General features: G+C 39.7%; 2 protein-coding genes across 2 annotated transcripts; one reads left to right on the top strand and one right to left on the bottom strand.

Moving 5' to 3' along the window:
• Positions 1–4,915: 4,915 nt before the first annotated feature.
• EIF2S1 (eukaryotic translation initiation factor 2 subunit alpha) lies at positions 4,916–15,422 on the bottom strand. The gene is made up of 8 exons (XM_069017655.1): positions 15,313–15,422; positions 13,210–13,451; positions 11,731–11,810; positions 11,149–11,300; positions 8,384–8,490; positions 6,538–6,635; positions 5,755–5,898; positions 4,916–5,458 (listed from the first exon to the last, which is right to left on the bottom strand). The coding sequence occupies exons 2-8, from the start codon at positions 13,448–13,450 to the stop codon at positions 5,333–5,335; spliced, it is 948 nt and encodes a 315-aa protein (XP_068873756.1). The 5' UTR covers position 13,451; positions 15,313–15,422; the 3' UTR covers positions 4,916–5,332.
• A 183-nt stretch (positions 15,423–15,605) lies between these two features.
• Positions 15,606–25,509, top strand: ATP6V1D (ATPase H+ transporting V1 subunit D). Its single transcript, XM_069017659.1, has 9 exons — positions 15,606–15,776; positions 18,172–18,289; positions 19,447–19,526; positions 20,892–20,959; positions 21,629–21,673; positions 22,101–22,204; positions 22,593–22,659; positions 23,958–24,036; positions 24,638–25,509. Exons 1-9 carry the CDS (start codon positions 15,736–15,738, stop codon positions 24,777–24,779), a joined length of 744 nt encoding a protein of 247 aa, XP_068873760.1. The 5' UTR covers positions 15,606–15,735; the 3' UTR covers positions 24,780–25,509.
• Positions 25,510–26,305: the final 796 nt, after the last annotated feature.

Consider the following 26,305-nt stretch of genomic DNA (forward strand, 5'->3'; position numbering starts at 1 on the left):
CACTCTACTTTCAGTGACCCCTCAGTATATAAACCCAGATTCTCAACCTAATATCTTAAATCTCTACGTAAGCAGGCTTTTAGTAAAGCAGACTGATCCATGAACATTGCAGTGACCTCTTGTACCTCCTGAATGCCTCTGAAACAGAGTGTCTTTTGTGTCTAAATACAATCTCAGAAGTTTATTGTATTTTTAAAGACTTTAGCTGCCATGACAAATCTGTTTGATAGATTTATCAAATCTTGTCCTGATGAAGTAAACCAGTAATAATTCCGAGTGCTGCTGTTCAGAAGTAATAGCCTTTGCTATTCTGTCAGCATTCCATGACTCTCACTAAAATTATGGTGATATATGTGGGCAGAGTTATGAGCTGTGATAAGAAATACAGGGTAGAGTATAGCAAATAAACAAAAGCACTCGTTGCTATGTAAAGAGTCCAGAGGTCAGTAAGACAAAGTGACTAAAATATCATGGGGCACACTTTCATGCACCAAGGAAAAGGAACAAACAAATAAATTCTTTATCTATTTTTATAACTTTTAGCTAGGAATAGCAAGACACTGAAGAATTGAAACCAGTATTGTACTGGAGACAACCCAGAGAAGAGCCCTGCAGAGGCCATGAGAATACAATGGGTGACTAAACAATGCTGGAAATTAGAAAAGTTGATTCTGTATAAAGAGAAAACATGCTGGCTGAGATTTCAAAAGCAGAAGTTACCTATGTAGCTCCTACTGCAGACCTTCTGCCTCTTGGGAAAAGGCAGGCAGCATCGAGGCAACCGGCTCAGTAAAATCGTATCCCAGTATGTTTGTTCTTCAGTCCACCTAAAGTCAGTACAGTAACAGAACACCTTTTGCTGCTGGTATGTAATATTTTGAGTTACCAATGGAAAATTTTGTAATTTTTTTTAGTATTACTGTAGCCTTAAAATAAAGCAGAACTAAACAAAATGTATTTTTGTTAATTGAAAAAATAATCTCCATCTCTGCATAAATATATATATGCTGATATATATATACACACACACACACACATATATTTGTACATAAAAGTTGTATCCAGAAGATGAATCTTGGAAAAAAAACTCTGATAAATTCAGCAGAAAAATAAAGAAAATAAATTTCACTTCACCAAGTTTTGTACATCAGAATTACACAAGAGGGAAAAAAAAAGAAAACTTGAGACCAGGTACACAAGAGATATTACTGCTGCATGCATTTCCTGGACATGCACTCTTTATATAACCAGCTTCAGGAATACAGTGTTCCACCGTTTGGTATTTGAGGTTTGACTTCACATTGTTCAGCTTGTTACTGCAGGCAATTTATTCAAGGTGCTGTTTCATGCTAGGGAGGACAGGTAGAAGCTTGCAGGGGGCTCTCGCTCAGACAGTGATCTCAGAATTGCTCCATAACCAGTCCTTGCTGAAGATCTGACAAACTCCTTTTCTCCAGCATGCAGACCACCCACGACCCCGCAGACGTATCTTCGCAAAATTAACATTAGCAACAACGAATTCTATTGTCAAGCTGCTGGTGAAAGGTGAAACCAATCTTGCTTCAGCTGGTCATTAAATAACAGGTTTCGTATTAACTGCTTCTTATACAGAGCCTTCACTTCCTGCAAGACCTCAACTCAAAGTTCAATACTTCGGGTATTTATCATACACACACCCCTTCCTCCCTGTCTCATTCTGTAGTTAATCGAGGCTGAAAAACTGCCCCTGTATTGCTCCCCGAGGCTGAGTAAACACAGATCTTTCATGGTCAGGTAGTATAAAATGAGTCAGTGGACCCGGGCTGTCCTATTCATGCATGGGCTGGGAATGCAAGTTCTGGCATTGAACGCTTCCGGTGGGAAAGGACATGCTCTGATCTGTATAAACTTAGGGAGCTCTACATCAAATCTTCTGTGGGACTTAAACTACTGAAGAGTACCCATTTCCTCAGATCCCTTTCAGAGTGTTTTCCACATGTCAGTGTAGTAGTACAACAGAAAAAGGACAGTTAAGTGCTTCACATTTTCTTCCCTTTGAAGTGACCCCCAAATACTTTATATGCTGTAGAATTTGAAATAGGATGGCCAGGAAGAGCTGGCTTCAAGATCACAGGATGCTACTCAGGGTTACAGGGGAGGGAGGAGCAGCCTCCACAGTTCTGAGTGCAAGCTGTGCTCTTTCAGCTGGCAGACCCTGCTGGTACCTCCCGCTCAGTCCTTCAAGAAGCCACACAGCTGAAATTAAGGGAACCTGCCCAAAGGAAAACCCCGTCCCATGCTCTGCCATGCCCAACGTGTATCATCATGTCACACACAGCATTGGGGCATTACAGACACCACAGTTTTCAAAGCAGCTTCTTAGGATTTTGCCCTCCAGTGTAGCACTCTCATTAAACATTTAGTTCCTTTAGTGGATTAGGAAATATGATGAAAACAAACCACATCAAAATAAAGCATGATGAAACATTTCTAGATAAAAGTGAAAGACAACAAGCATTCAATAGTATTCTGACATAACAGCAATTTAAAAATTAACTGTAGAAAGGTGCAAGTATTTGGAAACAGTTGTTTCATTGCCTAGACTCTTAAAAATCAAAGTGCAGATTCTGCTATGAAGAACAACACACCAGCTCCACTGCACCTAAAAAAAATCCTGTGGGCCAAAATCAGAGAGAAGACAGCAAGAAATTGTCACTGTACTAAAAACCAGACAAACCACAACAGCCCCAAGGGCACCCCTTCTTTAGAAACCACTATTTCCCCTCATCAGAAATAGGATACCGGGCTGTGTGTTACCAGACTCTGTGCCTGACCTGAGCCAGTATAACTGTTTGGGTTGGATTTTTGCATTAATGAGTCCTTACCAGATGTTATAAGTAAAACTGATTCCAAGTTGTCAATCTTAGAAAATCAATTTGAGGTAGGAAAGTCAAACTGAGATCCTTACAACTAACATATCAGGCCAAGTCCTGTCCACAGGTATACCTGTTCTCTTCCCTTCCATTGACTATGCTTAGTGCAAGTGGAGATGTTGGCCTTGTGGTTACAATTCAGCAAACAGCACAGTAGCTAATGAACAGCAGGCATGTACTGCCCGGATTTAGCAACTTAACAAAGACAGTCACAAAAAGCCCTTATTTTAAGCACTCATTAAGCAAAGACAGTTCCAGAAATAGAAAAAGAGCCAGGTTGAGACACAAGGCAAAAGCTCAGCAACTCCTAAAGATCTTTAAGTGATGCAGCACAGCAGAGCCCCAGCACTCCCTCACCAACAGGCACCCATTTGATACCTCCTCCTTCCTGTTTCTGCAGTGCATAGAAGGATCGACCAGGTTTGCCTTGTGTCTTTTATTTATTCTTGGTCGAAATACGCTCAGGAGAACAAATTGGGAGAGCCTGATTTTATCTGCCAGGATGACAAGTGATTAAAACGCATTTACCTGAACCTGCTTTGCTATCATCCTCACCATCTTGGCCATTTTTTTCAGGCACTCAGAACCAACTCAGACTCTTGCCCACCAGCACATTCCAGCTCTAATTAGAAATGCTCTGGTAGCTACTGAAGAAATTTAACAAACTTCTGCCTAAGTTACTGACAGAAACAATGCTCCCCTATTAATACACCAAAACAGCTTTCACAGATTATACTAATTGTAATCCTTTCACTGCACTCCTTCCTTCCTTGGAGCATGTGTGGTTCACTCTTCAGTGCTTTTTCCTTTACAGAATTATTATGGCATGGAGATCACATGGTGACAGTTTTAAAATACTTTGCTTTGTACCCTGAGTACCCATCTTTGTGTTTAATGGAAGTCAAATCACTATTTTAGTGAATGGGCACAGTTGGAAGAGCTGTTCAAACAGGAAACTGACATTATCACAACTTCAAGCCATGCAAGGCTGTCATACACAGCTGCTGAAAAGACAATGTGAGAAAAACATTAAAAATATCTTTTTCTTCATTTTGCGCATTCAAGTATTTTCCAACATTCTGTAAAGACTGAAAGTTATTTACCTTTTTTGGCTTTGCTTTACTATCAGAGTTGGGTACACATGAACTTCTCTGATACCCCAGCATGGACAAGCAATACATTGCAGTATGTATGCCCTTTGAGAACGCTTTTGTGGCAACACCACGTAGCAATAATATAGTTTGTACCAAGGCAGTAAGAAGAATGCCTAGTTAATGCTCAAAGCCTCACTTTTCATGCATTTTCCCTCTAGCACCACAAAATATTAAGAAAAAAAATGGGCAGTATGGGACATGACAATTAAAAAGAAAATACCAACAGATTTAAAAATCTAGCAAGCTGGAAAGGTTACTTAGAAAGCACTCTTTCCCCTCAGTTCCCACTGACAAGGAAAACAGGATTTTTAAATTTTGGTTTTTTAAACTCCAATTTAGAAAGCACATCTTGTTTCTCTTCAGAGAAGATAAATAGGTTTTTTCTAAAGTGAGTATCTCAGTCCAGTGTAAATGGGATGTAAGGTAGGCAGAACTGAAGGTCATGTTGCAGTGAGCTCACAGACAGTGCTGCCCATTTTGAAGTAAGTTCATTAAAGCTCCTGCTATATTCACCTATCGAGCAAAGAGCAACTATATGTAGTTTTTCATTTATCAGCTATGTTTATTGGCATGAAAACAAGCTATTTTCAAAGTTTTCAAGTTCTCAGTCCCTAAATGCAGATGATAAACAAAAGAAATGCTAATTTAAACAAGTCTGCATCAACAAACTTGCAAGTAAAACATTAATGTAAAACGTTCTGTTCCACTCATTATCAGCTTGATTTAAAGCAAACAAAAGCAAGCCCTTTCAATGTTAAAGAGGAGTCGCCCATTAATCATGCTGTTCCAGGTTTGATATTCACACCACTCTAGGCCATGTGACAGAAGAGGAGGAAAAAACCCAAAACCTCGGTTTTACATAGCCCAGAAATTTATTGAATATTTGCTCAAATACATTCTATATAGAACTGTTCCGCTTGCTTGGTTTTGCTGCTCCTAGGAAAGATCATTAACAGATGCACTGAGCTGCAATCACCAATTAGGAATTGTTACATATGAAAGTGTTAAGTGTGGGGCTACAAACTCCTTCTGGCCAGATCTGCCTTGAATTTGACTAGGCACCTTCCTTTCAAAGGATTCAATTTGGGTAAGTTGCTGCACCAAAAGTTATTTAAAAGAGCCTGTTACATTTTGGTCTTTTTAAACAGGAAAACACTTCAAATATTTGTTTTTGAAGTTTTCAATACTGGAAACGTTTAGTCCAGAGTGTTTGCAATGGGGTTTCTAATTTTTCATACGGTCTCTTGTCGAAGTATCCCAGAACATTTAGTCTTCTGTTTTGGCTTCCATTTCCTCAGCATCATCATCCCCATCCACTTCAGCATTTTCCCTCTCCAGTCTTTCCAGCTGCCTTGCAAGTTCAGTCTCGTCTGTGTCAGTAACCACCTTAGGCTGAAAAACACCAAACCAGAACACATGGCAAACTCTCATAAAGAAAGGTCACATGCATTTTTAGACTCTGATTCCACATAAATAGTAAGAGATAAAATACATCCTGAAGTCACACAATAAAACCCAGCAAAGTTAGATTTTTTGACCATTTGTTTATTTCAGGAGCACAAACACTCAGATTTTTTTTTGTTTCTTAATAACTTCTTGCTAAGATTTCTTGTAGCACTACTGATCTTGCACTACTTAGAAATATGGCAAGGAAAAAGGTTGTATTTTAGAATGTAATTTGTTCTTACCTCCATCTGCACATTAAAGACTCCTCTCTTCTCCTCAATTTTTTCTTTAATTACAGCCATGGCTTGATTCAGAACAGACAGTCCTTCAGTTCTCTCCAGTGTTGTAGTAGTCATCACATAACGAGGAGGGGCTATCAGATTAATCTGCCACATTGTAAAGATTGGGGAAAGAAGCAAACTCAGTAACAAAGGAAAAGATATTATGCCTAGTTAGGCCAAACAATTAAAAGCATTACAATCCATATGGGTTTTTTTTAATGATGACTGAATAAGTAAACTTTTTCTTTTGTTACAGGAGACTGTTATAAAAAGTAATTTTCAAAGGAGAGAGTACTTTCAAGTTTTTTTAAAAACACTTATTGAGTAGCTCACTTAACATCCAAAAACTGCTGGGGAAGAAAAACTAGGCCTGGGTACAGTACTCATTCTACCAACACTCAAATGTAAGCGGAGCAAACTTTCCTTTTCTTGCACAATCTTATACCTGAAAATAAAATGTATTGCTCCCTACTTAAGACTGCATAAAGGAACAGTGGTTATGTAGTGTGCCAATACCAGACTTTAACAAACTGAACAGAATAAATACAGCTTCCTGAACTTTGAAAGCCACTGCACAACCATAGGAAGGACTGTCATAGCTGAAAGGAAAAGTGTTACAGACCTGCTGGAGAAGAACTGGAAAGCAGGCACATGGCTTCATGTGACCAGTACAATTGCATACTACTGGTCCCTGAGGGCATCAGAAAGTTTGCTTTTGATTCCATTATTAAGACTGACACTCACTTTGATGGGCATGTTCTCCGTGGAACAGTTCAAGCCTGCTCTCAAAGCTTCTTTTACTGCATCTATGCCTTCATAACCATAACAGGCCACCTCAATATCTAGGACAGAGAAATACAAGTAATAAAATTCTACCATTACAAAAAGCTGCAAAATATTTAAAGCTTTTTAACTTAAGCTTTAATAAATCTTTTTAGCAACCAATGCTTATCCACAATGAGAGCCTCTGTAGCTCCCAAATCTGAGGAATGTATTACATTTGCTTGACTTCTAGGTTGAGGTTAAAGTCTTTATAAATTCTTTGAACATGCAACATTTTACATTGCACTTTGAAAAGCTAGGACACAAAATTATACACCCATATTCACTCACTTCTCATCCAGTAAATACAACACAACACTAGTAATTATGTATTTCCATGGAGAGATGAAAATATAAAAGCAATAAATACAAGAGAAAATGAAAGATAAGGAAAAGTGAAACTTGAAAAGGAACACATCCAGAAAGTTATGAACTCCATCAGCAATTACAACACAAGTAGAGAGGCATCACTTGAGGAACATTAGAATATATTTTTATAAGGTTAAGCTGTGGTTAGGATTATAGTTAACTATGGCCTTTCGTAGGTGTTTGAAAATCGAGGCATAAACTAATGCTGGTGATATCTGTAATACCCTGACCAGTGTGAAGACAAAGATTTCTTTACCTGCATAGCAATGGGACAAGACTAAGCTACACAAAGAAGTTGGTTTCACTTCCAGATGACTCACAAAAACCTGCTAATTCTGAGATGTCAGGAACAAATTCACAGAGGACCATCCCAGTCAGCCTCAGAAGCCATTGGCAAGATTCTACACTTGCGCTGGTGACAAAATTAATGACTTAGATTACCAGAACAAAATAGGCAGCATGAAGGCAGTAAGAAGACATGCTCATCAAGTAACTTGATTTTCAAAATTGATGAAGTGCTATTCATGTTAGCAAATTCAATCTTCATGGCAATCAAATCAAATATTTGAAGCCTATGTTAACTCCTGGTAATCTAAAGCAATAGGTAGAGGAATTTTACATTACCTTACTTTTTGTACTCTCTTCTTGACTGCAGTGTCATGTGGATAAGGCTTTTCTCTCCACAGTAATAAACCAGTGTTAATGCTCTTCAGTATACACTTGCAGAGCAGTGGCAATTTCTCAATCTGGTTAAAAATGTGATTCTGCTACACTATCTGTTTAATGGCAAGTGTGCCTTTAGGCTGTTCTGTAGAGCCAGATTTACAGTTTTGAAGTACATCTTCTTAAGTCATGCAGTCATGTGCTTTTTCTGCCCACACTAAATTAATAAGAGACAAACTAGTTCATACATTAGAGATATGCTAGGCTTGAGCTGATATATCCCACTGCATGGTTTGCAACCAACCCATTAGAAATACTATTTTCACATGTTTATGAACAAGTGACTAGGGCATGTGCTGTAGCTGTGCTGACACAGATCAATCATCCTGCCAGGGAATCAATGAATTTAAAACTCTAAATAATGAAAAAGAATACTGTAGATGCAGTAATAACTATAAAATATTTAATTTCATTGTGTGCCAATGCAAAATGACAGACTGCATTACCTATCATGACAACCAGTTTGTGTTCCAAGCAATCCAAGCAATCTTGCACTTTGGGATAGAACCCACACAGGCAATTTGAAAGCAATCCTTGATTAAGGTGTCTTAATTCTGTACAGTTCCATTCAAATACCAGGATTATGAACCGTAAGTTTTAACTGAGTTTATAGTTTGCAACAGGACACACTATCTCAACCTAAGATATGTTCAAGGAGCACGTGGGAAGAACTCACCAGCTCGGATTTTGACTGCCTGTGGTGTCAGCCGTCTGTTAATGTTGTCAATCAATACACGCCTCTCTTCCTCTGTCAGATCCAGGCTATCCAGGATTGCAGGGTCTCTGAGCCAAGCAAAGCAACGTTATAGAAATTATACTGAAGAGGAATACAACACACATAGACTGCTGGTACTATTTCTATTTTTTACAAATAATCCTAGATATCTACCAGGCAAAGAAAACAGGGAAATATCTCAAGAACCCATTGAAACACTGCAAGAAAATGAACACATCTATTTTCAAAGTATTTTCTACTGGTAAACACAGCAGGTAAGTAGTTTACTCAATTTGTTCCTGAAAGGAACCATCTGAATGATTAAAAATTTTTTTTTAAAGTGAAGGAATGGCTTCCCTCTGGCTCCCTTTATATGAGATAAATAGAATGTGACAAGTATCCAGTTTCTTGATATTGTTTTGTTTCCTCCAGTGTGAAGATAAACTCGTATCACATGAAAGAGAATCCACGATGAATCTGGAGTTTTAAAATTATTTTAGTGTTTCATTCAAGCACACGATTCTTGTCATTCTACAAAGTAACCCATACTCATTCCGTGTTATTCTCTATTTCTTTTCAACAGTATGGATCATAGACAAGATACTTATCTGCTGGCTACGTTCTTGGCTAAAGAAAGGATTAAGGCTTTTTAAATCCCAAGCAAATAGTTTCAAATTCAGAGATCACAGAAGCAAACTCCTCTGCTGTCTACCAGTATAAATTAGCAGCTCTTTTTTGAAGAAGTGGTGTCAATTTTCTATTCCTGTATTAAATTTATCCCAAATCTATCTGAAGCATAGAACATAACCAAAAAACTCCTCACAAAAACAGTTCCTGTTCTGCAGAGACAAAAGTTGCAGTTTTCTGAAAAAAAATACACGATCACCTATAAGACTACCAGTAGGCAAATGTGAAACAAAATGGCCCAAAAGTCAGAGGCTGTACTAGAGATTGGTCTCTGCTGCTAATAAAACATCATCTTTCATGTTTTTGTATACTACGTATAGAGAGTAGAAGGGCCAAACAAGCAAATAGAACCCAGAAACATGACAGGTTTTACAGATCAAAATACGAACCTGTGTAGCAGAAATTATTTATGGGACATACAAATTCTACTTTATTTACAAGCTGTCCTGCTAAATCCACCTGTTAAAGCATTTGGTAGACTTTCAACAATAGGTCCCCAATGTTTAATTTTTACCAATTAGAAGGTAAATATACCGTCCAATTCTCGCCACAGGTACCATACAAAGAAAGGAATAACAAGTCAAATTCTTAGAGGGAATGCTAAAACTCACCCAGCACTCCAGCAAGAATAGGAAGGCAGCAATATCCATATTTTTCTGCTCCATTGCTATACATTTATGTAGGAGCACAACAGGAACAAATAAAAGTTGCAGTCCACTGTCAGAAATCTTAAGGCATTACCGATGGAAAGATGTTTTGAGAACAGACAGCTTCAGAAGTTTGTGCTCCAAACTGAATAGCAAATGAGCTACAAAAGGCCTGTGCTCAGGACTTTTCATGAGTATACAAGTGAAGCTAAAACAGCCAGTGTAACTATAGGGGTTTTTATAAATTCTATTATACTGGTGTTCAACTAAGTATTTATCAGTTAAGAGTGATCTGGAACTCCTTTTACAGCAATATGTCCAGATTTGCCCTTTACCAGTAAATTTGCTATCACCAGAAAATAAGCATTATTACATGAAACATTCATTCTAAATGAGGACACAAGCTGTTTTTTCCCCCAAAACGCAGAGCTGGTTTTCAGCTAATTAAAAACACAACCGAGTGCCCGCTTCCTAGAGTCGACGCCATTCCTAAAAGCCTCATTACTGCCATCTAGCGTTCAACTCCAGTTCAGCACTCACACGCTTAGGTGCTATGAAAGAGCAAAACTGAAAATGTTTACTGAAAAATCCAGTTTAGGATTGAAATTTTCACGGTAGATTCTTCAGAGGGAAACCAAACAATTTCAGATTTTAATTCTGAAAGCAAATGAAAATATCAGACTCTATTAAAAAAAAAACGCAGTCTATCTCAGTGCATTCTTCTTTAGCATCACAATTTCCACCTCTTTCTGTTCATAATTCCATTTCTAAGTTTATGATCCCATGCTTTAAGGTCGGAAGAGAAGAAAAGTAACAACCCAGCTTATTGCATTTAAAAAAGAAAAAAGCTGCCTTTGCAATGGAAGAGTGGCAATCACCTCTGAGTAGAAATGCCTTCAGACACAGAGCTAGATATTTCTGATAAAATCTGCCTGGGACTAAAACCAGGCAAATTCTGACAGACAAACCAAGACCAGTGACTCCTCCTCTGTTAGAAATGTCACAGGCTCATCTGTCTCTTTTGTACTCTTTTGTACATTATTCACTGATACTTTGGTATTTCTCTGTATCAGATTCAATTACTTCTTTTAAAAACCTGACATACACAGAGTGGCGGACTCAAAGATGGATAAAAACACGTCACCTCTGAGCCTTCTTTCTCAAGAGCTTTGGGAACTTGGAAAAATCCAGTAAGACAGAGAAACCTACCATAAGCAACTGGAAGACTGATGTCAAAATTTACTAGATTTACTTGACCAGTATATTCTCCATACTGACTCTGAGAAAGAAACCCAAGGATACTACCCAAAAGAACATAGTGACAGAACTATTTCAGGAAATACTTCTCTGCAATTTGAAATAAACCCCATGAAGCATAAAAGAAGTCCTTACGAGACTGCATGCTTGAATGCATCATAAGCACCATATCCTGGTCTTTTGTACTTGTCATCAAACACCCAGGCAGTTCTCTGGAACAAGCTCTCAAGCTGCTCATCCTTGGTGTACTCCAAGACTTCAGCAACATGGCGAAGGATGCTGTAAACCTGCAACACAGGAGTGGTAAAAACCCCAAACCAAATACTGAAAGCAGACAAAAATTTCTACTTGGAAGTGTTAAGACCACACAGCAGTAAGGACAGGAGCCTCGAACTACCTGCATGTCTTTTCAATAAGAAGTTGCCCACGGTGTGCTAAACCAGCACGTACTTTTGGATTTCTGATCAATTAATTATACCTTTTTACATCATAAATTCTCAATTGACATCTTTCTTGATCAATTAATTAATAAGCAGCTTACCATGTAGCATTCATGGACACATGAGCTGGTTATGTATCTTTGCATGGGTAAGTGAGAATCAGAGCATGCCTAATACATGAACACAATGCTTTATTTTTATCTTATGTCTGCGCATTTTGGTTGCTCAAGAAAGAAGCTGGAAATACACAGTGCCTAAATATAGAAAGGCAACTCACAGTCTTTGATTTTGTGAATTTGTCTTCACATTTGATTGCCTCCTCTGGAGAAACTCTTCTTTTTGACAAATCGATATAACCTATTGGGGAAGACGATTTTAAAAGTGTCAGCCATTGTGCAATCTAAGTCTGACTCCTTCAAGAGAAACTCATTAAGAACAAACACTCTGGCTCAGGATTTGCCCCTGGCCTTGATGAATGTAGTGAATTATGATGCAAATTAGGATATAAAATTCTTTCAACTGTAAATACTTACAACAGCAAATTTTTTGAACATTATTTTAAATTACTGCCTTAATATTTTCTCTGCAAACCAGTATCTCAGCAACTAGTGATCCATTTTTATGTTTCTCTACACAGTTAGGGGAAAAAAAAATCACTGCAGCATACAAAGAAGCAAATTCAATGCATATTTTTGTAGTGATAACACAATTTCATTCAAGGCTGGTAGCCCATCAGTTTAGCTCTAAACAGTTTCCTAATAAAATATGCTCAGCCTGAAAGAAATGCCTGTGAAAAAATTTCTTTTGAACTCTCTTCTAAATTTGAAAAGGCCACCACCTATTTCTCACAAACTATAGGTTCTCCAGTAAGTTCAATAACATACCACTAGATGAATTCCAGATGTGTTTCTCTGTTAATATGAAAACAAAATTAATTTTTAAAAGTATAATTTCTTTAGAGATATTGGGAAACTTATTTCACTTCAAATTTATCTGAAATATGTTTATTCTTGTCCTTCTTTCATCTCTGCTTTTCCTTATCCTGTCATTCATTATTTATTCTCAGAGTTAATTGCAGTTTCAGAAGTATTCTAGAAAAGCATATAACTTTGCTTATAAATGTTACCAACAGTAACATTTCTAGGAGATGGGCTCAGTGTTTATTATTTCTGTACAGCTGGATAAAAAGTTTAGATATTGCATGGAACAGTATTATCAAAATTTGAAATGTTCTCAACAGAAATACATTTAAAAAAACCTTCAAAGATTCAAACATTCAAAAGACAGCAAAAACCAAAACTGCCTGTACAATCTTAGCTTGTACCCTACAAAATTCACAATAGTTACATACTTGCCAACACCTTTATCAACAAGGTTTGAGACTTGTTAACAAACAGTACGGATGGAGAGCACTGAATGCTTAGCATCTAGATTTTTATGTCTACAGCAAATGATCCTTCTCTTCAGCTGACTTAGAAAATCTACATAGATATCAAAAGAAAACTCCACTATAGTTCAGTGACCAATCTGGTGAGGACCCACTCAAATCTTTACTGATGCCATTTACTTTCCTTAACCCACTTCCCAAAGGACACAGAGGAACAGAAGAATGATCATAGGTATGATCAGTGATGGTCTATTTCACTTCAATGTCCAAAAAAAGTAACCCTGGCAAAACCCACAAAACCCTGCTTTGTTCATTGGCGTTTCTGTCTACGAATTCAATCTTGATACAGCCCACCATATCCCCAGATACCTTTCTCTTTGTCAACTCTTATGACCACAACGCATTCATTCCTCCCGATCCGGATGAGTTTGTTTATGGAACGAATACGTCTCCTGGACAGTTCACTGAGGAGGATCATGCCTTCAATGTTGTTGTACTCCAGCAGGCTGACATAGGCTCCCATTTCAGCGATGGACCGAACATTGACCATCACTACATCTTCCACCTCTGGAAATTTATGTTGGTAGAATCTACAGCTTAGTCCCGGCATTCTGGAATTTGAGCAGAAAACCCGAAGATTTTATTTCACAGTACATCATCGCCTTCTCCTACAAATATGGCAATAAATCAGCAAGGACTGGGGAGGATAGAGAGAAACAGTGACAGAAAAAGTAGCAATTAGGATAAGGTTGTGCTTAGGTTTTAATAGAAACTAAATAATAAATTAACTTGTATTCTAAGTACTATTACCACAACCATTTCCTAAGATGCTATTTTTTTGCATTAACATAGAAAAAGCTTTGCTACCCAGACTTCATTATCCACTTCAACTGTTGTACTGCCTATACACAGCACACTGGAAAGGCTTCTTCAAGTGGTGGAAAGGTGGCACTGCACATCTTGCATGCATCTAAATTCATGAACCTCTGTAACATTTTCACAGATTCACAGAATATTCTGAGTTGGAAGGAACTCTCAAGGATTATCAATTGGATTGTAAGAGCATGAGGACATAGGAGAGAAGCCTGCGGTGCTCACAAAGGATTTCGTACGCACATAATAAGACAGCACGTGAAGCTAAGAAAATAAGAGGCAGACAGAAGCTTCTGTAGTACTGAGGAGACACTGACTCCAGAAGATGACTTTTAAAGTCAGCACAAGATGTTCAGAGTAATCCTGCAAGACCTGCTCCAGAGGCCAAGTGTCAGCAAAGAAACCAAAGGCATTAATCAGAACAGAACTAGCCTGGCCTGAAGTACTGAAAACACAAAAAAAAGCACCCCCCAAAGACTGCGAGTCAGGAGGTGAAAAAACCCAACAAAATCACATGAAAAAAACCCAGAGTTCCTTCATTATACATTAAAAAAAAAAAAAAAAAAGGCAAAACCAACATTTCATAATCAAGGAGTGGTAAGAAGGAATGCTTAAACTGTTTAATTTTTCTGATGATGAATCCACATGCTCTTAAGCATCTAAGCTAGTTCAATTCCTTTTGTCTATGCCTTGAAGTTTCATACAGAAAATTTTCTACAGCAGCAGGAGCCTAAGATGCCGAGTCAAATGTATCACTCCTTCAGAAGGTTTGTTTTAGTCACCATTTTGAAATTTTAGTCATGATCCTTACAGCAGTGCCAGTGCTTTCTAGCTACAGGAAAATTTAAAATCAGAGTAGGAAGGTAATGCCAAATGCTATGTACACATGGCCATACAATTCAGAAGATCATGTCCACCCTTACCTCCATTCTTAACTTTTAAAAAGGGGTTAATACAGACTAGCAAAGGATTATAAAAACACTCTGAAGGTTTTGTATAACTTTGTGTAAGCTGAACAAAGAACTCCAAGGTTAAAAAGGAAAACTTTACAGTTCGCCTTTGTAGTCCACTCAATGCAGCTCTGCTCAATCCTGCAGGTACTTATGGGGTAAATGAGAAAGCTGCACTACAAAGCAACAAACTCGAACCACAGCGAGCACGAGCGGACAAATACCGCTCAGCACACACATCATTCCTCTTTCCAGTCACAAGGTTTTTATTTTGGCCTTCTGTGGAAGATCCCCAGGAGCAACACTACGCCCACCGTGCCGAAGCTGGTAATTATCTTTTCCAGAGGCTGGACACGCCTCAGTCGAGGCCCTCGCGGCCGCAGAACGTCTGCGGAAACTGGCGAAATCGGAGCCAGTCCCGACCAGCGCCGCCGACACAGGCGCTGCCCCACGACCACCGCCGCACCGGAGAGGGAGCCGGGAAAAGCCCATCTCCGGCACGGCGCCGGCGGGAGGCCCGGGGAGCGCGGTGCCGGTGCCCTCACGCCGGGCCCGGCCCTGAGCGGTGCCGGGTCCCCAAGGCCGCGGGCCGCACGCGCCGCTCCGGGAGGAGCGGGGGCGCGAGCCGGGCGGGGGCGCGCGGCGGTACCTGGGTGCGGCCCGGGGGGTCCCGCGCTGCGCTCGCGCCCCGCAGTCCCGCGCTGGCCCCGCTCCTGCCGCCGCGTGCGCCCGGCCGCTGCCGCCCTACTGCGCAGGCGCCGCGACGCTGAGGCGAGAGGGGTCGCCGTCCCCTCGAGCGCCCCCTGGCGGTGGGCGGTCAGAGCCGCGGGCTCAGCCAATCGCGTCGCCTCCTGCCGAGCCCGGGGGACACGTGACGGCAAGAGGCGCGCCCGGGGCCGCGCGCGCATCCGGGTTTCGTCCCCCGCGCGCGGGCACCGCCTCGCGCGGGGGCGGGGCCGAGTCACGTGACGGCGGCGGCGACAGTGGCGGCAGCCGGGCCGGGCCCCGCCGGTGACAGCGGTGACAGCCCGAGCCGGCCCCGCCGCGCTGCGCCCCGCGCCCCGCCGCAGCCATGTCGGCCAAGGACCGCATCGAGATCTTCCCCTCGCGGATGTGAGTGTCCGCCGGGACGGGTCGGGACAGCGCCGAGGGGGGAACGAGGGGGTTCCGTGCCGTGCCCGAGACGGCGGGAGCGGCGGCTCTCGGGGCGCTCAGGGCTCCTCTTTGGGGCTCGGCGCTGGGAGTCGTTGCGCCGGTTGTGTGCGCGCTGCGCCACCGAGTGAGGCTCCCCCGGTTCTGTGATTGAGCTGCTGAGGGCCGCTAGTCCTCAATTTCAGTTTCTGCTTCCAGGCTCCACATCAGCTCTGTCAGTCCTCAGAGGGCCAAGGCAGGGCCCGACACTGAGATGCCGGGTTTGGCATTTAAAATCGTGATTACGCAAACCTTACTTAAAAAAGAACAGTTTGCAGAATGTATGTGTAGGAAAAATGGACAAATGGAACCACAGCTTCCCTTAACTCTGCAACAGACGATACTGCTGTACGAGAGGTCCATAAAGTGTTAAAAAAGAAGAAGGAAGTAAAAGTGCTCCCACTGTAGTGGAGAGTCAGGTAATTTTCCAGATCCAGGCAGCAAACTATTTGTCATGAAATCACATGTCTCCTGAGAAGGCTTAGAAAGCTGCCAACATTGAAACAAAAACACTTGAATAAAATTGCTGGTTTATTAATGTTGTTCAGTTTCTCTTCAGAACCTTCCAGGACAGACAGACTTCGCTTTAAGGTGAAAGGCTGTTTCAAATCTTCTTGCATTAAAGTGGGTTGATGCCTGCACATAATCTTTATAATAAAAAGGATGCTTTGCAGGACAGAAAACCTCAAACATAAAATAATAGTTCTTCACTCTGTATGAGCTCAGGACATAAAAAGTAATAGTTTATATGGAAAGATTAATACATTACATGGTAAAGGCTCTGTATTGAAATTCAGTTTAGAAATAAACTATTGCATACACAGAAATGAATTATTGCATACACTAAGTCATCTGGTCTCACACTTGCTCTTTGGTAGTGCTCTTTTCATTCAGTTTAGGTGTTCTAGGAGGGGGCACTTCAATCACTTTTGAAAGGTGTCTGTTTTTGTGGGGTGATGTGTTATTCTGTCATGAGGGTGGTCATGTACAGAGGCCTAATATTTACAAGCCTGGTTTCAAACGAGGTGATAGACAATAATGTGGGTGGTGTTCCCAAAGGAATATAAGTTAGAATGGCAAAATAAAGATGACCTGTGTCTGCAACAGTTAATTTTGTTAACTGACAGAAGAGGATTTCACAAGGTTTATTTTTTATGTTGGTTTTTGGGGGGGGGGGTTTATTGTTATAAGGTGGCTTGCTAGTGTGAGCCTCTTCTGTGCTGGATGTCTTCAATTCCAGGAGCTGCTCAGTTTCCTTGAGAGTAAACAAGACTTTGTTTATTGCACTCTCAGAGCAAGTGAGATCTTGCTTGAACTAGAAGGCCAGCCAGTCTCTGGCAGCTGGTGAACAGAGCGAACAAGTTAGCTCAAGGTGATGACAGACACGTGCTTGTTGGGAAAGTAAAATTGCCTTTTTGCTCTCTGATTTTTTAAGAAAATAATAAACATTCATAAAGTATTAATAGTTTTCAGTTACACGTATTTGGTAGATGTTAACAGAGCTATTCTCATCACGTGCCAGTAGATGTGACCAGTAATGGATTCCACTGTGAGATAGAATCTTAATTATACTTACTTTTTCCAAGGTCAGAGAGGAAGTAAGGACTTGACTTGAGTGTTGTCCTTTGTGCACAGTGGCTGCATGCAGAAAGTAGCACAGTTCCTAATTTCATACAGGAAACATATAAGTGTGCTGCTGGAAGTAAAGGGTATACAAAGCAATAGCTAACTCACTAATATCCCTTTTAAATGGTTGCTACTTTTGATTGTCTTTAATAGCTTGTAAATCTCCTATTCAGCGTATGAAGATAAGGAAAATCAGAATGTACAACTGCTGTATCTTCTTGCTCTGTAAAATCAGAACATGGCATCAACAGTTATGATCACATGAAGAATTTGCTGTGTTGTCTGATTTTGAGAAGATGACATAGCAGTAAAAGAACTTAAAAGCAATACCAGTGTCACAGTGACAGTGGGTATTTGGAATAGTTTGATTTCTGGTACTTGTAAGTCATGAAGAAAAATGAAAACGCTTATTTCCTGTTATGGAATAGATAGATGTCAAATTTTTCATGAGCTTTGACTTCACAGATAATCTTGTAGTTCTCACTGAAGATGGAGATATATATAAATTCCCTCGATTTTAAATGGGAATTTAAAATTCTCTCCTGAAGTGGCCATCTTGTTTTACTGCAATGGTGTTTCTCTGTTGCTTCATCATTTCAGTCATATGCCTGTCAGAAAACTTCACGTAAGTTTTTTTCCTAATCCATTCAGATGATGCAGGATGTTTTTTCTTTGTTCCTCTGCTTACCAGGGCTCAGACCATCATGAAGGCTCGTTTGAAAGGAGCCCAAACAGGTCGTAACCTCTTGAAAAAAAAATCTGATGCTTTGACGCTTCGATTCAGGCAAATCCTTAAGAAAATTATTGAGGTAGGTAAATTAGAATTTTCGTTTGTTTGGCTCACTTTACTTGAAATCTGTCTGTTCTGTCTGTTGTGCATTCCTGTTCTGCTAACTTCATTAGATAGGCTGGAATATAGGACAACTTTATAGATAACCTGTTTTTTGTAAGTGAGACTGCTGAGGACACATGAGCAGAATTATGGTTTTTGGCTGCCACGATACAGAAACTTGGAAGAGTTAATATTCTTCACCCCTTTCCTGATAGTCTTAGCCTCTGCTTTCTTTTGTGTCCCAAGTTCCCTATCATCTCTTCTGTATTACAGGGAATTTGCTCTGATGCTGCCAAATAGTTTAGGAATGGTATTAACATGTTCCGTAGCCCCATTTTTGTTGCTTTACGTGGCTTGAGGGGGTACTGCAGATCTATGTTTCCTGCATGACTAGGTACACTAGCAAGCAGTTTTGTCCAGATGGAACTTGTTCCTTTATGAGGAAACACAGAGTCCTGCTTCTTCCTTTGCAACATGGATGACAAATCTGAGATAGTCAGTAAAGCCTAATATGGGTTGTTCTGTTCTGCCATACGAGATGGGTTTAGTTGCACTGTTTTAGCTGCAGCTGCTGCAGTGTCTGTGGTTAGCAGTGGTCCTTTGTTGCCACACTGTAGGCAAGCTCTCCTCACTCTGTGTCATTGTTTCCTATAGATTGTCTAACATAAAAAGGCTGGGGTTTCTCGGTAGCGTGGTTTTTAGCTACAAGGGCTACAAATCTGTAAAAACTGGGAAAAACAGAGTGGGAGGAGAGTGCAGCTTCACAAAGTTGCATACATTTATATGTTGAAAAACAACTTCAGCTGTCTCATTCCATACTGTGTGAAAGAAAAGTATTTTCCTACTGAGCCACTTTATTGTTGTGATTTCACCCCCATGTAATAGAATTTAATGATTATTAAGAAAAACAAATCTTCTGCTGTTTCTATGAGTTCTACACTGTGAAACAGCTGAAATATTTCTTCTTTTTGCCAGTCACCTGGGAATTACAATTTTCAGTTGAGAGTAAGTTATGCATATAGGACTTTCTCACTCTCTTCAAGTTCTCATTCTTCTCTTTATGCTGCTCATTTATCCTAGAAAAGGAGTAACAATGTGCCTTGTATTTGCTGCCTTTTTATGTTTTTTAAACAGACTAAGATGCTGATGGGTGAGGTGATGAGAGAAGCTGCCTTTTCACTTGCTGAGGCGAAATTCACAGCAGGAGATTTCAGGTGAGGATTTCTGGGCTTGCGTGAGGATGTTGTACCCATGGGAAAGAGCTATCAACAAATTATTTTCTCTTTTGAAAAAAAGAATAGTAACATTCTTAAATGCACTTAAAAAAAGCTGACAATGGACAGGATGTACTGAATTCTATTACATAAAGGTGGGAGACATCACTGCAGCAGAGAGAGAACTTGCATGATGAAAACATATACTCCATTGGAAGCTAAACAAAGCAGAAAGATTAACAGAATGTTCTTTTTGTCACAGTCCTTGATTTCAGAAGGTGTTGATTTTTGCAGCTTGGAATAAAAAATATAGGGAGGTGAGAATTTATATCAGAGTATTGGACAATTTGTTAATTTGGTCTTTTGTGTGAGTTTGAGGGACAGATGTAATGTGTGCTCTTTGCTGCCAGTAAGTCACACAGTGATTTTACCCATTGTTCTAATCTCCTGCCTCACTGACCTATGACTCACTAGGGCTAGTGAGGGCTGTATGCAAGAGGGGAAACAAATCCTTTTCCTCCAGCAGGATACTTTAATTGTATTTTAGTAAATTACAGTTCTGTCTAGGGTGTTTTAAGTGTGCATAGACCTTGTGGAGTAAAGTTGGGGAAGTGTTAAAGATTCAGCTGATGGTACTACCAACTAATGGGGAAGAGCCAAGTGATCAGACACAGCAGTAATCTGCGTGCTGCTGAAGAAAAGTCATTTTGCCCTTTCATTTGGATATAGTGCTGTGTCCTGTCCTAACTAGTCACTGTGTTTAGCTATAAACAAGTCAGATTCCACCCTGTAAGTAAACTGGACTTCAGCAGAGGAGTTAGCTGTAGTGACCTGTTCTTGGAAGACCTTAAGTTACTTTAGAATGCTTCAAGATGAATTGTTGTACAAGTTCAAGTTTGTTAATACAGTAGTTAGTGGGTAAACAAACTCATTAATGGTCTGTAAGAACAAATACTTAGAGACTAAAATGAATAAAATGTTGTGACCTTGGTTTGCATTTGAAGCCTTGAAATTCCTTCACATTCATTATGAAAAAAATCTCACAGGTTGATTAGACTCATATTATTAAAATAGTTTGCCAGATAACTGGCTAGTTTTTTAGCTATGCTTTGTAAACTTGGTGTAAGACATTTTTAATGTTACATTTCATAGACTCTGCATCTTTTCTGAACTGCTGGAAACCTACTTCTTTCAAAGCTTCTGTGTTAGCTTTGAAGACTGTGCAAAGAATTGCATAGAGAACTGAGCTGACAACACTTTCCAGGTCCTTGCAGCTATTTGATAACTGATTCATCTTGTATATAATGATGAGTTAATGAACCACTTCAGCTCTCCTGATTAAGATGTATGTTTTCTTCCTTACAGTACCACTGTGATCCAAAATGTGAACAAAGCACAAGTCAAGATCAGAGCTAAAAAAGACAATGTAGCAGGTGACTCTTTTCCAGGCCATGAGTATTTCAACTCATAAGGGAATTGTGGGAGGAGACTTGGAAATAGGCAGGAATGTATCCAAACACTGTCTCCTTTTTTTCTTACTTATCTAACAATGGGAACACTTGTAATTTGTTGGTTTTTTCACATACAGCTTATGATTTTTGTATTTGGTTATTTACCTCTCATAAAATAAAATGGATGTGTGTAAACTGCAGTCCAATTTCTGTATCTCTGGACAAAGCACAACTTCTGTAAAGCTTTACTGGAAAATAGATCAGGAAATTAAGTCCCAAAGTTAAAAAAATTTCATGCAATTTTCTATCCACAATTGTCTATGAAGAAAACAAGACAGATAAATCAGGATTGAATGACTAAAATACTCCTTAAGCAAAGGGAAAATATGACTAAACAGAAACGTAATAAAACTGAATAAACCAGAATACTTCCCTGAATTTTCTGTGGGTCGTGATGTCCGTGAGCTCAACACAATTCTGAAGTTCCATATTATATGTCAGAACCAGCATGACTTAATCATTCCAAGCTATATAGGAATATCTTGTAAACAAAGCTTCTGACATTACATAATTAGAAGTAAAAGTGAGCTGTACTTAATAAATTTATAACCCTTTATGTCTCTTACATGCATTTTTGTTCACTCTTGTTAGGTGTAACCTTGCCAGTTTTTGAGCATTACCAGGAAGGAGGGGACAGTAAGTATAACCCAAGTGTTTTCTGTCTTTATGTTCCTATGGCTATTCCATGCTCATACAGAAATACTTGTCATATCTTGATGGTAAGTCAGTTTACATCATAGGCATAGGGGTACTTACTTCCTTTGATGCTTTGCCCTGGTGCTGTGACATGGAGGGATTACAAGGGACTGTAATAGATTCTACTTTCCTAAATCAATGAGTTTTTCAGGTGAGGAGAGGACTTGTCTCGTATTTCCAGATTTTGAGACTGCTAAGTCTTACTAGGGACATGCACAACATAAACCACTATAAAGACAATTCGTTAATGGCCAAAGGCTTTAGTGTCTCACTTGGTGAACTCTTTATATCCCTGTAGTGTGTAAAGTATTCGTTTTTATCTAGTAAGGAAACACTACAGTAGCAATAGTAACAATTTTTTTTTCAGGCTATGAGCTCACTGGCTTGGCCAGAGGTGGAGAACAGCTGGCTAAGCTGAAGAGGAACTATGCCAAAGCTGTGGAGCTGCTTGTGGAACTGGCCTCGTTGCAGGTTGGTGGGAGTTAAAAAAGAACAGGATCGTTGGTTTCTTGCTTTTCTGAAATGAAAGTACCATCTCTCAGTACTTGTAGCTTAACCTAGTCCCAGTGCTGTACAAAGATGAAAACCTTTTCTTAGCTGTATTACTGCTCTGGAGAAATCCTTATTCCTTAATGCTAAGAAGACACTTTTTGGGAGAGTTGGTATTTGTAACTGCTAACATTCAGTATGAGCGTGCTAGTGACAGTAGTAGAAAACACGCTGCTTCTATCAAGGACATCGTTTGTAAAGCTACATTATAGACATGGCTTTCAAGTGCTATTTGGTTTTTTTGTATAGAATTGATGGAAATGTTGAATTTGTCTTGTTATGTATTAATTACTTAATCCCATTCCATCAGACATCCTTTATTACTTTGGATGAAGCCATTAAAATAACAAACAGACGTGTGAATGCAATTGAACATGGTGAGTATTTTTCCATTTGGGAAATTTCCATTTTCCATTTCCATTTTTCTGCCTCCATGCAAGATGAGGGTCAGGGTCAAGGAAGCCACTCTGCTCTTTCTTTCTAGTAGAATTTCTCACCAGTTCAAGAATGCTTTCCAGAAAGCATTACAATTAAACATATTGCAAGAAAGAAAAAAAGCCCAGCGGAATGGAGTGGAGGACACAGAGATAAATGAATAGGCAAGCATAAGAAAGTAATCAGGAAATTGTATTGATAACCTGCAGGACAAAAGTGTCACAAACATTCTGGAGTCCCTGCTAGTGACTTTGACTTAACTGGTCAAGCCTGTTGACCAGAAGCAAAAGATATGATGTTTCTATGTGTTAAGATGTTCCAATAGCTAGCATAATAAACTTCAAATAACTAAAATACATTTACCTTTAAATCACTCTAACAAACTTTGAAACTGTAATAGCAATGCCCTATGTGAAGAGGCTGGTGACTTCTTGGTTTTGGATGGAACAGTCCTTATGTCAACCCTGGAATTTTCCTTTGATCTGAATTCTTTATTCTTCATGTTCTTGTTTGTAAATTTGTTTCTTGCCATTGCTTAAGTACTGCTACAATCCCAGTATTGGCTGTGATTCCTTTGGCTGCAGTGTCTAGACTGCTTTGATTGTTTCAAGTTGCTTTCTGAGTTTTGACGTCCTGGATTTAATCATTTTTGCATGTACACAATAACATATTTCAGTCCATGTTTCCAAATCATCCTTTTCAGCAATTTTTCATAGACTGGTTTCTGTGAACATGCAGGCCTTAAATGCAGCTTATCACTGAGAATTTGACTTAGAAAAGGTTTCCTCTGCAGCCTTCCAAAAAATTTTGGTAGTGCTGATAACAGGTTTCTTCTTTCAACAAATGATTCTGACACAGAGCTTGCCCAGTTTGGTGTTAAAGCTGTGTTTAGTGTCTTATCTTTTCTCTTGTGATTGTGTGGTATTTAAATATTTGTTTTCATGATAGCCCTTTTAAATGGAGATAATTCTGAATAAAGGCGCTATACTGAACAGAAGTTTCTGAACCAATGCGATGGAAGAACATAGTTTTAATTCAAATTTTGCCCACTTCTCAGGACTGTTTTATATTTTATGTACTTGTCCACCACGAAATAGTACGATCATCCATGAAAGACAAATTTCCCCTAGCCAAAAGAATTACTAGCTTGACTTCAAACAACATCTGTGCACTACATTAGATAACTTCCTGGCTAATATAACAGCAGTCCCAACAACTTCCTTATTTATATTTTTTTTAGTGATTATTCCCAGGATCGAGCGTACTCTTTCTTACATCATCACAGAACTGGATGAACGAGAACGAGAGGAATTCTACAGGTAAATATCAAAAGAGTAGACTGGTCTCTTCCTAAAATAGACCATTCCTCTGAAGGGAATTAGCAGAACTGTTCACCAAATCTGGCAGCAAACACTGTTAAGACATGACTTCATGCTTACTGCATGTTGAGTTTCCAGAGCTGGGCACTCAGAGCTCACCAATTACTTGTCTGGAAGTTATAAATGAATCCGTTCCATTAAGTATATAGCTGTCATTTTTCTTCCAGAGGGAATGATGTGATACAGTACACTGAGGTGTTCTGCTTTAAGGAGACCTTTGCCAATAAAGTCAGTGTTCTGGGCTACAAACAAAAATGTCAAACCTGAAATGAATGAAAGAAGAATGAAGTTGATTAAAGGCAAGCAGAGTAGTATAATTCAGTGTTCAGGGTTAAGAATATAATTTAGAGTTTGGTTAAGTGTTTCAATTGCAGCAGCTAGCCATAAAAGCCTTCTATTTTTGCCATTTTGCCAAATTTGGTATCTGTTACAGAATTTTTTCTGTAGCTTTATCAAATCCAAGTTGTATGGCATCTTAGCTGCTAACCTATTGTATGAAAACATACTTGCTTCACAGATAAAGCTGTATTTCTCTTCACAGGCTAAAAAAGATCCAGGAAAAGAAAAAAGTCTTGAAAGAAAAATCTGATCAAGAACGGGAGCTGCGGAGGGCTGCTGGTGGGGAAAGTGAGCCAGCCAATCTCTTAGCAGAAGAGAAGGATGAAGACCTTCTCTTCGAGTAACCCTGCAAAGTTGCTGTATATGGAGCAGGGGACCCAAAGTACAGAATGTCCAGTTGAAATATAATTCAAGACATGTTGCCTCCAAGATACTTCTGTGGCTTCTCATTTGGTGTCCAAGTCTTGAGCTGAATGGATTGTGGATTTCTCCCGGGAGATTAGAAATCTGGGAACTTGACTACAGCATAGGAGAAAAGGCAGAAATGGGTCAGATGCTTTACTATCAGGAAAGCCTTCTATTCCATGTTCAGCCTGTTTCTTCACTTAGTAGGAATGACTGTTGATAGCTGTATTTTTTTGAAGCATGGTTCTGGATTTGCCTGATCAGATTCGTCTATTTGCTCCCCTTCCTAGTAAAAGCAGAGAAAAATGTTACTTAGGGAGGAGGATGCATGGGATAGTCTTTACTGCTGACTTATTAACGTTCAAGTTGCTTGAAGCCAGTATTGGCACAGCTGAAGTCAAATGCCTGTAAAGGAAACTCTGGTTTTCTAACCTGTTCATGAAATCCACAGTCTTCTGTGATCTATTTTCATTGCACGATTGTTACCATTGGCCTAAAATATCTACAGTTTTAATTAGAGGTTCTGCCAAGTTGTGTACTGTCTGTGCTAGAAACAAGTGTAAATTTTACCTGTTAAAATACCTGGTGTCTGGCTCAAGTTGCTAGAATATGGCAGTCTTAAAAGCTTGTTGTGTTGATTTCAAAATAAAACCTCTGCTTCACCCCCTGCCCCTGACTTGGAAACCACACTGAGCACATCTCTTACAGCCTGTGCCCACATTTACTTAATCTTTACTGCTTTAAATAAGTAACCATGGAGAAGTGGCTCCCTCCTGCCAAAAGTATATAGAAACAGCTATCCAGCTCCATGTTGCTGTAAATCTTCATTGCTTCAGTAGGCTGGCAAGCACAGCAGGGTTGAATGTACAGCAGTCCGCCCTTCCTGTGATTCTCATGTCCAGGGCTAATGAGTGGAGTCCAGGAGAGTGGCTGATCAGCAGGCTGTCACTAAACCCTGCTCAGTTTTAAGACCTGTTTTCCTAAAGACAGAAGCACAAAATCATTTAGGTTGTAAAAGACCTGTAAGATCATTGAGTCCAACCTTTGACCAGTCACCACCCTGTCAGTCCACAGCACTAAGTGCCACATCCAGTCATTCCTTGAACACATTGGTTGTGTTCTTTTTCTTGAAGACATTGGTTTGCAATCAGCAAACTGAACACATGCCCTAGAACTAATGCTAGTTTATGGCTTCTGGTACTACAAGTCTAGTCTGTTCAAGGTAAGCATCTTGTGTTAAACATGATCCAGCAGATGCAGGGTAAGTGCAAGGAAATAAATCTGTTAACATCTTTAAAAAATCATTTTAAATTGTATGAATAATAAGGCTATTTCTCTTTTCTTGTGAATCTGCAGACAGCACAGCTGAACAATAAGTCCATGGTCTGTTGTACAGATCCAGCTTGAAAGACACTGTAGCTCTGCAGACCTGCTGTTGCCTCTCACACAGGGTGGACGGTGTCAG

Source organism: Aphelocoma coerulescens, chromosome 5 (genome assembly GCF_041296385.1).
Source record: "Aphelocoma coerulescens isolate FSJ_1873_10779 chromosome 5, UR_Acoe_1.0, whole genome shotgun sequence".
NCBI classification, from domain to species: Eukaryota; Metazoa; Chordata; class Aves; order Passeriformes; family Corvidae; genus Aphelocoma; species Aphelocoma coerulescens.